Raw genomic sequence first — 17,049 nt, 5'->3', positions numbered from 1 at the left:
TATTTTGCTTCAATGTTAAGAGCTTTTGTTGAAAAAAAATTTTGTCTGATGTCATTTTTATTTTATTTTGAATTTTAAATTTAATTTTTAATATTATTTTGATTTATTATTGAAAGAACAAGTAAAGTAATTACAGATATCAAAAGGTTTGTACATTTGTTATTTAATTTTATTTTTCATTTGTTATTTAATTTTATTTTTCATTTGTTATTTATATAATTTTATTTTTCATTTGTTATTTATATAATTTTATTTTTCATTTGTTATTTAATTTTATTTTTCATTTGTTATTTATATAATTTTATTTTTCATTTGTTATTTATATAATTTTATTTTTCATTTGTTATTTATATAATTTTATTTTTCATTTGTTATTTATATAATTTTATTTTTCATTTGTTATTTATATAATTTTATTTTTCATTTGTTATTTATATAATTTTATTTTTCATTTGTTATTTATATAATTTTATTTTTCATTTGTTATTTATATAATTTTATTTTTCATTTGTTATTTATGCTTTAAATTCAAAGTTTTATTAGATTTTATTCTTAAACATTTTCTTTTCAATTTAATTTTTTTTTCAATCTTATATATACTCTCTCATATATACACATATAAATTATTATATAAAATTTAATGACAAGATTTAATGTGACTTTGTTTTAATGTGGAAAGTTTAAATTAGAAAAAAAAAAGTTATAAAAATAACGACATCAACATCAGTTGATTAATTTATCTAATATTTAAACTTAAGCAATTACCCTTTTTTTTATGTACAAAAATATATATTTTTTAATAACTTATTTTTTGTTAATATTATACTTAGATCTGAATTTTGATAAAATTTTTATTATATCAAAATTCATGTTAAGAAAATGATCAAAATTTAAAAAATTTAAAAATCAAATAAGTTTATTCATGTTTACCTCTAATAAGATTGGATCTGTACTAGAGAAAGTAATTATTCCTCCAGGATCATCATTTTGAAAAATAGTTACTTGAGCCACATTCTTTGAAAAAAATATATATATATATATATATATATATATATATATATATATATATATATATATATATATATATATATATATATATATATATATATAGCAAAATGCCTTCTTAATTATTTTTGCAACATTTTTTGACATCAGTTTTGATAGTAAAACTATGAATTTTGATGAAGATTTTACCATCTTTCCTTGCAAATATATTACTTTAAAAGAAACAGTGTAAAAAGTGTAAAAGAATGAATAATTGGTTAATATTGCTGAACTTTAAACAAAAACAAATAATAAAAATATATAAACTTTTTTAACTTCCATTTTAACTTATTAGTCCTCTCAACCTATCATTTTTTGCTCCTTCTCTAAATACCTTTGTCACTAACCATTCACCCTAGTAACTTATCATTTAGAGCTCCTATATATTTATCACTTACCAATGCATCTCTTAATCTATCACTTTTTGCTCCTCCTCTTAATATATCACTTACCACTCCTCATGTAAAAATACAATCTATTATAAACGGAACCTCGCCTAAATTTATTACTTACTGCTCCTCCTCTCAATCTATCACTGATACCAATGAGCTCATCTAACTCTACAGTAAATTCTTCATCTAATTCAGGAACATTGTCTGCCAATATATGAATAGTAAGATTCACTCGATCCATTCCTATAAAATTAGAAGCTATATTATTATTATAAGTAAACAAAAAATATTATTATATATATATATATATATATATATATTTAATAAAAATATTAAACTGTATATATATTATATATATATATATATATATATATATATATATATATATATATATATATATATATATATATATATATATATATATATATATGCAGGGTGAGGCAAAATTAACTCCCCTATTTGAAAGAGCTGTTATTTTTTATTTTGATATTAACTATCATTATTTTTTTTTTACAGTTGTAAAGTAGAATAGCACAAAATTAATTATGAATCAATTCAATCCACAACAACGTGCAGAAATCATGACTATTTTTATTCAAGAATAATGAAAAAGACATCGTAATCAATCAGCACCTGATAAGAAAATTATTCATGCTTTATCAAATCGATTTGAACAGTATGGAACAACTTTAGACTCTCACCAATCAGGAAGACCAAGAACCGCCCGCTCTGAAGAAAATATTGCTCATGTTCCTGAAAGTGTTGCAGTTTCAAAATTCTTGTTGATGTCAAAAACATCAACAAGAATTTTGAAAAAAGATTTACACCTTTTCCCTTAAAAAATCCAGTTAGTGCAAAAGCTATTGCCCAGAGACCATAATCAGCATTTGAAGTACAGTAATGTCATTTTGAATCTTGCGAGAAAAACTGATAATTTTAGTGAAAAAATGATGAGTGACGAAGCACATTTTCATCTCAGTGGCCATGTCAATAAACAAAATTCTTGATTCTGGGGAAGTGAAAGCCCACAAATAATTCATGAAACATCATTGCATCCACAAAGAATAACAGTTTAGTGCGCTATTCATGCCAAAATTGTCTTTGGACCTTATTTTTTTGAAGACGAAAATTGACAAACAACAACTGTTACTAGCGATAATTATCGACAAATGATCCAAGACTTTATAATGCCACAAATGCAAGAACAAAATCCGGACAATATGTGGTTTCAACAGGAGGGTGCCACACCACATACAGCCAAAGAAACAACACAGATTTTGAAAGACCTTTTTCCAGGTCGATTAATTTCTCGTTTTGGAGATTTGCATTGGCCTGCAAGATCACCCAATTTAACAACTCCAGACTTCTTTTTATGGGGTTATTTAAAAGAAAAGGTGTACGTGAATAAACCATAAACTCTTGATCAACTGAAAAACAATATTCAACAAGAAATAGAAAACATACTCAAAAAAGTAATGAAAAGTTCAATAAAAAGAGCTGATTTGTGTAGAACCGCTAAAGGCGGACATTTAGTTAATATCATTTTTGAAAATTGAGAAACAAAAAATTTAAATGCTAAATAAACATATTGTTTGAAAAAAAACAAAAATTTTACATTTTTTTCAAAACTGTAAGCAAACCAAATGGGGGAGTTAATTTTGCCTAACCCTGTATATATACATATATATATATATATATATATATATATATATATATATATATATATATATATATATATATATATATATATATATATATATATATATATATATATATATATATATATATATACATATATATATAAATATATATATATATATATATATATACATATATATATATATATATATATATATATATATATATATATATATATATATATATATACATATATATATATATATATATATATATATATATATATATATATATATATATATATATTTATATATATGTGATTTTTTGGCTAATATGGTATAAGTCATTATCAAACTGAAATAACCGTTATACAAAATTCATAAAATGAAAACGAAATGATGTCATTGCAACATAACAGATTCAGAATTAATAAGTTTAACAAAAATCAGTCTTTAATGGCATGTCATCACTAAATTACCATTGTCACAAAGACATTCTCAAGCAATCTTGAGCATTGCAAACATCTCATTTGCTTCATGAACCTTATGTGTATAATTATTAGGAGTAATAGAAAGTATTTTTGGCTTGTTCTAGTTAATTGTGCCACCACAATGTTGCATGTGTTCAACTATATCTTGTGCATCCCAGTTGCCTTGCATTACCAACTCGCAATATAGCAAAAAAAATGCAGTGTTAAACCTCTCCATTAAACTATTATCTATCAAATAAGAATATTGATCAAATCTTGTGTTTTAAAGCACAAAAATGTGTTTTAAAAATAGAAAAAAATGATAACGCTGAAAAAGCTGAATTGTTGCGACAAAATCTAAGCAAAATATAAAACAAGTATTAAGTGTAAAATTAGCTAGCTATTTTTACACTTTTTACTTCTTAAAATCTCTCCTCCAAAAAATCAATATCTAACTTTAAAATGAGCTCAAAGACGTCAAATGAAATAAAGGTATACCTTTTTGATAAAAAATGTGGATTTGATATTTTAGATTCAGAATTAGCAATACAATAAATTAAAAAACAACTTAATAACTACACTACCAATAACTTCCTTTATCTAATTCAACAAACATTCAGTAAACAAAAAAAAGATTAAAATTTGATAAAAAAATTATTATAATATATATCCTTCTGATCTGTTCCACAAGATTTTATAGATATGGATTACATGAATTTAGTATAATGAAGAACATAAAAGTGATAAAGGTTACCCTATGGGAACTGTAGTTTCAACTATTTTTTTTTTTTTTTTAAACATCTTCGCTTCCAACAAGGCTGCAAGCAGCCACTAATTAAAGTTGGAAGTTACTGTAAGAGAAAAGATTGGCAAAACTGTTTTGGCAAACCACCTCATAAACTTTTGCAATATCTTGTTGAAAAAATACAACAAATGCAGGGTTACAAAATTCATTTTCATTTGTATCTGCAGTTAAAAAATCATTAAGTTTTAATTCAAGCCGATAACTAATAAAAGATGCATTGATGATAACCATGCTTGATTTTTTAATATTGACAAGACAAACTCGTTTTTAGATATTTAAAATTCACAAGATACAGTTATTCAGTATACTATTGAATACCAAAATTCTCAAAATCAATAAAATTTTGTAGATGTTTGTATTTGTATGAATATAAATACAAACATCTACAAATATAAGTTTTCAATATATCATAAGCAAGCAATTACTAATGTATTAATTAAACCACATTCTTCAATTTTACCTAATATAGCATTAAGTATTTTTAAAGGTTTTCTTTCAAAAGCATAAAATATGTTTAGAACAGAATATTCAGAATGAAATTGACTTTTTTGTAAATGTGTTTTTCCAAAACAGATACAGACAACAGATATTACCAAAAATTATAAACAATCACATAAAAATACAAAAAACCAGCAGGAAATCATACTGCTGTGGATATTGCAACTAAGCATTATACTTAAAAGAGAGAGTTTTGTAAAGTGGGTAACTTTTTATGTCACAACAAATCCATGTTGCATCCACAGTTATTCGGGTGTTTATCAGCAAGATTGCACATGTGATTTGAGTTACATTGGTGAAACAAAAAAATAATAATATCTACATGCGTTAATGAACGTGAGAGAAAAATAACTAAAGGTAACTAGGACTCATCAGGTATATTCGAACACATGCAACATTGTGGTGGTACAATAAACTGGACTATATGCATAAGACTCACGTAGCAATTGAGATATAGTGTTTCCAAGACTCAAGATCACAGGAGAATGTCTTTAATCACGACAATGATAATTTCGTGATGACACGCCATTAAATCTGATAGGTTGCAATGACATCATTTCTGAATCTAATAGGTTGCAATGACATCATTTTCATTTTAATTTTACGAATTTTGTGTAACAGTTTTTTCAGTTTGATAATGACTTATACTATATTAGCCAAAATACCACAATAAAATAGTAAAAAAAATATATAACCAAACATGATGTAACTTTTTATTTGTAAATTTTATATATTTTCTATTTAAATATAAATAATATATTATTAACGATGTCACTTAAACAGTGTATATATATATATATATACATATATATATATATATATATATATATATATATATATATATATATATATATATATATATATATATATATATATACATATATATATATATATATATATATATATATATATATATATATATACATATATATATATATATATATATATATACATATATATGCGGTAGTGGTGTAGTGGTAGTGCGCTCGCTTCATAAGCGAGAGGTTCCGAGTTCGATCCCCACCACGTCCCTGGTAGTACCGCGCTCAACTTGTTTCTCCGCGCAGCGGCCTTGTTCGTCGAGGTTCGTGTTTCGGAGTTATAGAGTTGAGAGAGGGTTATAACCACAATTAAGTAGCCTCCTCATCTGTAGTGGCCTTCTGGGCCTTGGGGAGGTGAAATAACAAAAAAAAAAAAAAAAAAAAAAAATATATATATATATATATATATATTTATAAAATATATATTCATAAAATATATTTATATAATATATATCATGGCCTACTATAATTACATGGCTGGATATCTTGCTTTTCGGAGTGAAATATTAGAAGAGTAACTTTTCAAAACAAAAATATATCGTTTAGAATAATTGGCCACACTTACTGCAATTAAAACTATGATTTTTACAGGGGTTTTATTTACAGAAGTGTGTATTTAAAATAAAATTTGTCTGACAAATATGATAAATGTATCATACTTTCCTTTTAATAATAAATGTATCATACTTTCCTTCAGACACTTTCCTTTGTCTGATGATAATGTTTCTAAAAAAACTTACATCGCTAAAATAAAATAAAATTATATTGCACTTTATTTATCAATAAAAAATTGTAATAACTTTATTAAATATTAAATATTAAAATTTGTAATGACTCTATTAACATAAATATATACCTCATAAGAAATATAGTTTTCAAAAATAACATCTCAATAATATTTAAGAGATATGTAAAATGATAAACAAAAACCTAATAATAAAGGAAGAATACACAATTGAAATAATCAATTTAGCATTGATTAGTTCACTTAATTCAGCTTCAATTTTTTTCTCTGTTTGCTTTTGAAATCCTTTACACTGTTCTTTCGAATTTCATCAGAAAATTGTTTCTGTTCATTGTTAAAATAAATATTTGTGACAACGTGATTTATAAATTTTACACCAATAACTTGATGTTCATCGCATAAAAATGAAGTAGCACAATCATTTAATCTAAGTACTCGTTCTGCAACATATCGATCACAAAGAGTTGAGTCTCTTATAAGAAAAATGGCAGTATCTAATATTGCAAATGCTTTTGAAACATAATGTGTAAAATCAATAGCTGGTAAAATCAATCCTCCACAAAAAAGTTTTTCAAAATATTGGCATTGTGCCTCACCAGATTCAGCTAATAGAAAAGTTTTGCAAACACCACATTTGATCTTTTTATTAAACTTTTTAACCACATAACCAGAAATAACTGTAGCAACTTCAAAGCTCTCTGAATCTAAATTGCATTCTTTAATATCTGGAAAAATTTCTTGCAATTTATCATCAAATAACTTCAGTAAAGATATATTACAACTCTCTTTTTTCTTACATCTTCCTCCCAGATATTGAATGACTCTTTAAGTAAAGTTTTCACTGCTAAAATGCGCTCAGATGTCTCAAGTTCATGTAAACCAATTAAAAATCTGCCACCACTCATTTGATGTTACTTTGAAAATCTTAGCTCTAATGGATCAGTTTGCAAGTGTGATATTAAAAAATAATGATATCCTTCTTGAATTAAATCATAAATAAGTGAAGCTGTGCATCTTTAAGTCTTCAATCCATTCAGCTAAATTGCGCAAAAATAAAGGTTTCAGGTCACCCAAAACAGCTGCATTTCCAATATAATAATTGTTGTTGTAATTTTGCTTACTGTTACTGTATTTGATGGATGATGGACAGACGATGGCTTTCTACCTTTCGATGTAGTTGGATATACTGATAATGGTATTTTTTCAGGTAAGCAATAAATAGTTGGAACAGGATTTAAATCCCAAATTAATGTTACTCTTTTGCTAATTTTTAAATACTTTTCTTCAAAATGTTTAGCACAAATAGCCGAATTTTTACTAGCCTTCCATAACTTTCAATTGATAAATACTACCCACAGATTTAATAAGTCAGCATTATTTTCTGGAAATCAAAAAAGTGGATGCTTTTCAGGAATAAAATCAATTCGATTCTTTCTCTTCTTATATTCAGTTTTACAGTAAACTACACCACATGTGTTAACCATATTAAGAATATTTGAATAAACTATTTTAAAAGAATTTTTCGCTTCTAAAAGCAAGATATCTGGCCGTGTAATTATAGTAGGCCATATATACAGTCGTCCCCCGGTTAACGAACCCCCCTGTTAGCGAACTTTCGGTTAACGAACCGAAAGTTTGCCCAAAATCCTCCCCCGGTTAACGAACCGGAACTCGGTTAACGAACCGGGACCGCCAAATGGCGTGCACACGCGCGTGAAGGTCGGGCGCGCCGTCCAGCATTTCCCCCTCAGTTTTGTGAGTGTCATGGAAGCCTGGGAGGTGAATGGTTGTGCTGGGTGTGCTTTTGTTGTTTCATTTTTTTCTTTTCTTGTTTCACTAATATTTTTCATGCATTTTTGTGCTTTTTTTTAGGTTTTTTTCCCACTTGCGATTTTTTCGATTTTGCGATTTTTCAAAATGTCAAACCCTGCGAAAAAAAGCAGAAAAGTTTTCACTCTTGAAGAGAAAAAGACAATCATTCAAAGAGTGCAAAAAGGTGAAAAGCAAAGTGACCTGGCTAAGGAGTTTGGTGTGAATAAATCAACCATTTTTTGATAAGCAATGTTCATGTTCAATTTTTAGTTTTTTCTAAAACTTTGACAAGCAATTTTCATGCACAATTTCAATTTGTTTCAATTTTTAAAAGTGCATAAATCTCAGGTTTCAATAATTTCACCTTTGCCTATTTTATTTATCAAGTTGGACAATTTTTTGAATTTTTTCCCCCATTATTTCGGCAAAATCCACCAATTAAAAATTTTTTAATGGCGGCCTATGGGAAAACGCGTTTCGGTTAACGAACTTTTCGGATAACGAACTAGTTCGTACTCCGAATTAAGTTCGTTAACCGGGGGACGACTGTATATATATATATATACACTTTATAAAATATATATATATGCTATTTAATATATATATGTATATAAAATATATATATATATATATATATATAATATATATATATATAATATAAATAAATAAATAATATTAGTATTAACAAAATCAAAATACCTGATTTAAAAATAACAGAACCATTTAAAGATTCTACATCTTCTTTTGTAAACATTGTATTTGTACTGGAAATTTTCCACAAGACTTTTGTATGAGATGCTGTTCCATCACGCATTAATGTTAAATTGACATCAATGTAACCTTCACTTGGTTCAGAAACATAAATGTATACTGGAATATTATAAAATCCTATTTCACCATTTGCAAGGTTATTAGTAATATTAATTCTCTTTGACCTTTCTATATTTAATTGTGGTGATGATGGTGGAACAAGAGTTGACTCTAAAAATTGTAAAATTAAATCAAAATCAAATTATGTAGCTTTACTGGTATTAATAATAACTCTTATCAATTAATGCAATCAAAATACATAAAAAATTTTTTACTAAAGTTATATTATATAACTTAATTTATTTTTATTTATTATTTATTTTTATTACTTGAAATCTTAATGCTATCAAGCTCGACAATAAAATAAGAATCTGCACTTAAAAAAACATCATTTTTAATTTCTACAACTATAACTTGAGATGATTGTCCAAATTTGAAAACAACAGTTCCATTTGGATTTACAACTGTTGATGAAGACATATTAATAGAACTTTTGAAAAAATAATAGCTGGAATAATAAATAGCAACATCCGCCAGTGTTCCACCTTCTCGTATTAGCTTTATGCTTAAACTTCGTGGAGTTGTAGACTAAAAAATTATAGAAAAATGTAAATATATTTATATATATATACACATATATATATATATATATATATATATATATATATATATATATATATATATATATATATATATATATATATATATATATATATATATAAAGTATATTTATATAAAATATATCATGGCCTACTATAATTACACGGCCGGATATCTTGCTTTTTGGAGCGAAAAAAATATATATATATATAAAGAAAAGTTAAAAAATATCATTATAAAATTTATAAAAAGTATAATATTTATAAAAAATATTATATGTGTGTATATATATTACACAATCTTGAATATAACAACAAAATTTATAATGACAACTTAGTTATATTTTTAAGTAACTCACTAAAAAAACAGCTGTTTCCTCTAAAGAAAATCCAAAGGTGCCATAAGCATTGTCATTATCAGTAACAATTAACTGTAGTGTTGGTTTAATTGCAGAGTTCTCTAATCTTGCCTCTCCACTAACATTAACCAGCTCTAATGTAAATACTGATGCTTCTTGAGGAATATCATTCTTTGTTACTTTTACAAGAATTTTCTTAAATATTTCACCAGATAAAAATTGCAGAAAACCTGAAGTTTCTTCAAAAATAGAGTCTAAATTTGTTCCATTTATTTTCCAAAATACTGTTATGTTTCCAAAACTACCACGAGTTCGATTGATATAAACATTAACAAATGCATCCTGATCTTCTTCAATAACAACTGAAGACTGATCAAATACCAATAATCCATATGGGTCATCATTCTCTGGTATTTCAACAATAATCTCAGTTAAATTTCCCAAAACTCCATTTGAGGCATTAAACAACACAACTTTAAAAGCTTCTTTTAATTCAGGAATCAGATCACTAAATATTTGAATAGAAATTTCTTTTCTAGTAATCCCACTCTCAAACACAAGCACTCCAGATGTATCTAGATAATCACTTCCTGGAGTTGCAGATAAAGGAACAGTTTTATAAACCACAGAAGCATACTCAGATATTGATCCGACTCTACTCCCAAAAAGATCCAGTCCTCTTAACACAATTATTTTTAAAATAGAGCCTTCAAAACCATAGGTTTGAAAACTCTGAAATTGGATTGGTGAATCATTTTCTTTTATTCTCAGTTCAGCTTCACTTGCGTTTGTCAATATGCAGCCACCTTCACTAGCACTTTTTATTGTGATTGAAAATATTTCTTCAGCTTCAGGAATCTTAAAAAAAGGATTTAAGAAATTTTATTTTTTTAAATGGATGGATATACGAGTATAATCATCTATAAAATATAAATTATGGATAAGAATACCTGTCCTAATATATTTTGCAAACTTACGAACATAAATGTATCAATCAAAATTAACAAAAATATTTAAAGATTACATTATCTGGCAGCACTTCTATAACCAGAGTCTCATTTGATTGCTCCTGGATAAAATTAATAATCCCTTCTGTTGGATAGACATCTTGAGTATTTTGCAAGATCTAGAATTACACAAGCAAATAAATTATCATTACATAAAAATAAGTAAAAAAATTTGTTGTTTTCTTCTATATTTCTATATACAGGGTGGATGGTCGAAATCCGGACTTTTTTGACACAAAATAAAAATTACAATAAAAGTATTAGTTTCAAAGCTATATTTTTGAAATTTTAAACAGTAATGTACACATATAAAAGCTTTCATTTCACTCAATCCAGCTGCCTTTAGCTTCAATGACTTGCTCGATACGCTTCCTGGACATGGAGCAGGCGTGCTCCACCTCATTGGCCTATATGTTGGCAGCTGCAGTAGTAATTGCTCGCTTTAGAGATTCAACAGTGTTGTGACTTGATTTATTGGTCTCACGTTCCAAAGTGCCCCAGACATAATAGTCCAATGGATTGAGATTTGGTAAGTTTGAAGGCCAAAAAAGCTTCGACCAGAACATAGGGAGATTCTCTTCAAGCCAACCCTGTACCAAATTGGAGGTATGAGCAGGAGCTGAGTCTTGCTGAAACACATATGGCCACCATTGGAACATTTGTCCATCCAAGGTTTCACCACCTTAATCAGAAGGTCCAAGTAGACTTCTTTGTTGACATTTTGGCCCTTCAAGAAGAAGTGTGGTGGCATGACATGGCCTTTGCTGGAAACAGACATAAAGACATGGACAGAGGCTAGAAATTTTGTCTGACCAATAACTGGGACATCTTCTGGGTCTTGAGCCAACCATCTGTCATTTCTTCTGTTCACTTTGGCATCCACAGTAAAAATTTTCTCATCGCTGAAAAAACAAAGTTTACTGGCAGCTTCATGTTTTATTGATGCTAAAAGAACAAAATACTTAGCCACTCTCTTCTCCTTAATTGAAGCAGGCAGCATCTGCCTGATTTTCAGGGCATAAGACTTGTACCTAAGGTCATCACAGATCACTCTTCTCATAGTGTAATGAGACACATTCATATCTTTGCTCAGTTTCCTGATGGAGGTGCTGGGGTTTTTCTTGATCAACTTCTGTACTCTGCTGATGAAGGCCTTATTCCTGATTGGTTTGTGAGCAGTCTTTTCTTTTTGTTCTACAGCCTTTACACCATCATTAAACCTCTTTTCAATATCATAAATTGTGCTTTTTGGGAAGCAAAACCATTTTATAATCTCTGGGACAGAGTGCCCAGCGCGGAGGGACTCAACCACTGCATCTCCACAATCATATTCCTTTGACATGATGTTTTAAATTTGCAATTTTTATTTTTTTTCCCGAGAGTACAATGTTTGTTTTGATTAATGTTAGAATTTCGCAACATAGAATTTAAAAACAAAAAAATGCCGGCAAATTTAAAATTGTCCGGATTTCGAGCATCCACCCTGTATATAAACATTCTTTTTACTATAATTTATTTTTGGACAAAAAAAAAGAAGTTTCGATTTTTAATAATAAATATTGAATCAAATTTTAACTATGCAAAAAATTCTGACACTAAACAATCATGCATTGCTTGACCAATTGAATGATTTTTTAGTGGATTGTTATCAACATATAGGAGAATAGACAAAGCTGAGACACAAAAATAGGAATAATAAAAAGGGGGAAAAATGACTAAATCGGCTTTTGTCTAAATTAGTTGGTGGATGATGTTCGAGGGCCCTAAAAGAATTTAAAGGGCCCAGAACAATTTTTTTTAAACTTTATATCCTAATAAAGTGAAGGACATTTTTTTCAAAAAACCAGTTAGAATTTAAAAAAAAAATACTAAAAAACCAGAAAACCAGCTAAAATTAAAAATTTGTTAACCAGGTTGGTTCTAGTTCTAGATACAATAATAGCCAAAGATATATGGAACAAATATTTTATACATTTACTATAATGTTAATGAAGTGTTATGGACCACATGCATCAATCGTATTTTGTTTACATCTTTATAGCCTGGTTTGTTTACAATTTATGTATTTTTTTACACCAGGTTTTCTACGGAAATGCTGTCTATATTGCATATATAAATAAAAAATAAATAAAAATTTTTTAACTTTTTCTCAAAAACAATTTTTCAAACAGGGACAATTGAATGTCCTGATGACTTTTTTTGGGACTCAAGGTCAGCCTAACTAAAGTCTGGATAATCTTACTAGTATACATTGAAACCATTATAATTGTGTAATTAAACCATTACTATGTAAGGACATTACTTGCTAAGCATGCAAAAATACAATTTTTAAGAGAAGATAACAAATCTGAACAAATGAATTGTTGCACATTTGAAGATGCCTTAAATGTTCATGATGTTTCAGTGCATCAAGTCAAAAAAAACCACTAATCCAGGAAAATCTTGTGGAAGATCAAGAACTACCACTCCTAAATCCAAGAATTTCCATTCAAAAAATTGACAATTATTTATAATAGTTATTTAGCTTTGAAGAATATGATAACACGAGAATAAATTTTAGATGGCACAAGAGACGCTAGCTCTTTAGAGCAGCGACCATTATAGTATTTATAGAAAAGAGAAAGAGAAGCAACATTACAATGATGTGATAATGGTTCAAGGCTGCCTGCAAGAGCAGGTCCAACTATATTCACAATGGGTTTTTGCACTTAGTCTAAAAGGTAAAAGGGCATCATTAGATGATCCAGATATGGCAACAGTATTAGATACAAAGACAGATTTAAGATTTATAAAGTTGGAGAATAGAATCTAAACGAATTATTAGACCACCCTCTTACATAAATAATAAGAGCAGGAACTACATAAAATCGGATTAAGGCAAAAAGTCTTTTTTTTTTAATGAAAGTCACATTTTCTTAATAGAATACCATAAAAAAAAAAAATTATAAAAAATAAAAATTTAAAAAGATAAATTTAAAAAATTGAATTTCAGTTTAAAAAAATTCAAAAAAGTAATTATTTTAATTTTTTGATTTTTTTTTTAATTAAAACTAAGTGACATTTCTTTTCTTATAGAAAGCCACTACCGAATTTCACTTATTTGGAAATGGAAACTTTTTTTCTTATCTACAGCACAAACTCAGCAATGTCTCTGAAGTATTATTGTAAAAATTTTAACCCAGCAATGCTTCTTTATATATATATATATTAGGGTGATTCAGATTGTAATAGAAAAAAAAAATGTCACAAAAAACATTCTCCTCAAGGTTGCCTGTGTTCCTTTATCACCTAGGATCATGTGTACCAAAAATTAGACTAAAAGAAGCAATTTTAGGGGTTGCCATGTTTTATAAGATGAATTAACCATTGGTAAAATTTTGTGATTTTCTCAAATTTCGCAAATTTGTTTTTTCATTGTTTATTTATTTATAATTTAGAAATTGATAATATGGCAACCACTAGATCTTCTGCTGAGGTGTGGCTTGTTGGTAAACCTACACAAACTCTGTCGACTGCCAGACTTCCTTCAAGAGGGGATGTTCTTCGGAGGTTGCTCTTCCATCATATAGAAGAGAAACAAGAAGTGAAAAAAAGTATTCGGGCAACAATTGAAGCAGTTCTTGTTATATGGGAGAGAGGAAAAATTCCAACTCAAAGAATTGACAATGCGGAAAGAAAGTTAAAAAAATTTTATGACGAATATCTGCTGCTGAAAAAACACAGAGGATCAAAATTGGACAGCTGTCAAATGAAAGAAGGAATTTTCCACGCTGACCTTGAAGAACTTTTTGATATTTCAACCAAGAATGCATCAGAAGTTATGAAAAACAATGAAGATAAAGCATTTTTACGTCAGCAGCAAGAAGATCCATTAAGTTGTAGTATGGCAGGAATTGATCGGAATTTAACAGCTAGGGAGGCACGGAAACGAGTCCGAGAAACTAAAATGGAATTGAGGCGTCAAAGAAGTCAAGCGGAACTGATGGAAAAAACAGAACTCATTTCTTCTTCATCAGCAGTTGACATTGTGAGTGAAAGTAGCTCTAGTTCCTCGGATGATGATGAATATCAGACTCCTTCCGCTTCCAGCACACTGAGCACAAGTGGTTCAACGAAAAAGAAGATGAAAGTTCTAACAAATAATGTTGTATCATCTCTTGATTGTGTTAATATTTCTGATCGCCGTGCACTCTTCGTGGTTGGAACAGTGTCTCAGGCTCTTGGTCACTCGGTAAAAGATTTATCATTGTCGTACAGCACAATCCGCAGAAAAAGGCGATCTGTTCGTGAAGCGGTGACTACAGCTGACAAGGTTGATTTCTCTCCTGATGATCCACTTCTTCTGCATTGGGATGGAAAGCTCTTACCTGATATCACTGGTGGTCAAAAAAAAGTGGATAGAATTGCCATCCTTGTGACTGGTGGTGGGGTGGAAAAATTGCTGGGCGTTCCAAAGATTGATCGAGGTACAGGTGAGCAACAGGCTGATGCTTGCATGAAGGCTCTTAAAGACTGGAAATTGAAAGAATTTGTTCAGGGACTGGTTTTTGACACTACTTCATCTAACACTGGGTTGAACAATGGTGCCTGCACAATAATGGAGCAGAATCTTGACCGTAATCTTATATGGATAGCATGCAGGCACCATATGTTTGAAGTCATGCTTTCCACCATTTTCACGACTGCATTTGGAACCAGTGGAGGACCTGAAGTTGGAATTTTTAACCGTTTCCAGAAACAATGGCCAGCAATCAACAAGGAGGTGTTCACTATAGGGAATAAAGAATTTTACAACTGCGATTTTTTTCTCAAACTCCGTGAAGAAATGGTAGTATATTATAGTGAAGCAATTAAAGGTCAACAACCCAGGGATGATTACTTAGAACTCTTGAATTTGTGCCTTATTTTCCTTGGAGGATCAACTACAACATCGGAGTTCAAAGTGAAGTTTCGGGCTCCAGGTGCAACACACAATGCACGTTGAATGGCAAAAGCTATATATTGTATAAAGATATATTTGTTTCAGGATCAATTTGTTATTACTGCAAAGGAAAAGAAAGGAATAACAGATATAAGTCTTTTTGTGGCATTTGTATACGGACAGTTTTGGAATGAAGCTCCGTTAGCTGAACGAGCACCATTCAATGATGCCAAGCTTCTTCAACGGATTCAAGAATATCCAAATCGTACAATTGCAATTAATGCAGCAAAAGTTTTGCATCGCCACCTCTGGTATTTTTCTGAACATCTAATAGGATTGGCTTTCTTCGATTCCCGTGTCGACAACAACACCAAGAGAGACATGGCAAACAACCTGAAACAACAGCCAAGGCAGAAATCTCTCAAAAGACTTGATGCTGCCACATTCGATTGTCACAGCCCATTGTCTTCCTTCGTCACACAACGCACCGCAGAACTTTTCGATCTAATTTTGAAAAATGGAAAAGAAAAAGCTGAATCATTTTTAATGAAAGAATCTTTAGAGTGGGATATGGATTCAACATATCTTGAAATGAAGCACAAGGTTCGTCAAATGAAAGTCGTCAACGATTGCGCGGAACGAGGCATAGCACTTATAACATCCTTTAACTCAAGCGTTTTGAAAGATGAAAACCAAAAGCAGTTTCTTCTTAGATTGGTTGATCTTCACCGGAAGGAATTTCCAGTTGCATCAAAGTCTACCCTGATGAAGATGACTGTTGAATGATGAAGATGATTGATTTATTATTGCCTAGTAATAGTATTTAGTATTTATTATCAATAAGAAATTGATAATAAATAATTCAGTAATATAATATAAAAAATGTAAAAATAAAAAATATTTTTTTTACTTTTTGTAACCTTATACCAAAATGTGACATAACATGGCAACCCCTAAATATCATCTGATTTGATTCAAATTTTGCCCAATAACTACTATTGTCATATAGAACAAGGGCAAGCTTGAGGACAACTAAAGTTTTGAACCTACAAATTTTGCATCACCCTAATATATATATATATATATATATATATATATATATATATATATATATATATATATATATATA

At 28.8% G+C, this 17,049-nt stretch overlaps 1 protein-coding gene across 2 annotated transcripts in view; it reads right to left on the bottom strand.

Annotated features, from left to right (window-relative positions):
* Positions 1 to 17,049, bottom strand: part of LOC100202246 (adhesion G-protein coupled receptor V1) — a 117,803-nt gene that overhangs the window by 98,179 nt on the left and 2,575 nt on the right. For both annotated transcript variants that reach the window (XM_065816225.1, XM_065816226.1), the window contains exons 3-8: positions 11,017 to 11,118; positions 9,993 to 10,850; positions 9,364 to 9,622; positions 8,924 to 9,205; positions 1,558 to 1,679; positions 931 to 1,014 (exon numbers count right to left, since the gene is read on the bottom strand). In XM_065816225.1, coding sequence (XP_065672297.1) covers positions 931 to 1,014; positions 1,558 to 1,679; positions 8,924 to 9,205; positions 9,364 to 9,622; positions 9,993 to 10,850; positions 11,017 to 11,118 — 1,707 coding nt within the window. The remainder of the gene's footprint in view (positions 1 to 930; positions 1,015 to 1,557; positions 1,680 to 8,923; positions 9,206 to 9,363; positions 9,623 to 9,992; positions 10,851 to 11,016; positions 11,119 to 17,049) is intronic.

Source organism: Hydra vulgaris, chromosome 13, assembly GCF_038396675.1.
Source record: "Hydra vulgaris chromosome 13, alternate assembly HydraT2T_AEP".
Lineage (NCBI taxonomy): Eukaryota > Metazoa > Cnidaria > Hydrozoa > Anthoathecata > Hydridae > Hydra > Hydra vulgaris.
The sequence above is the reverse complement of the archived record's forward strand: the minus strand, read 5'-3'. Positions and strand labels throughout refer to the sequence as shown.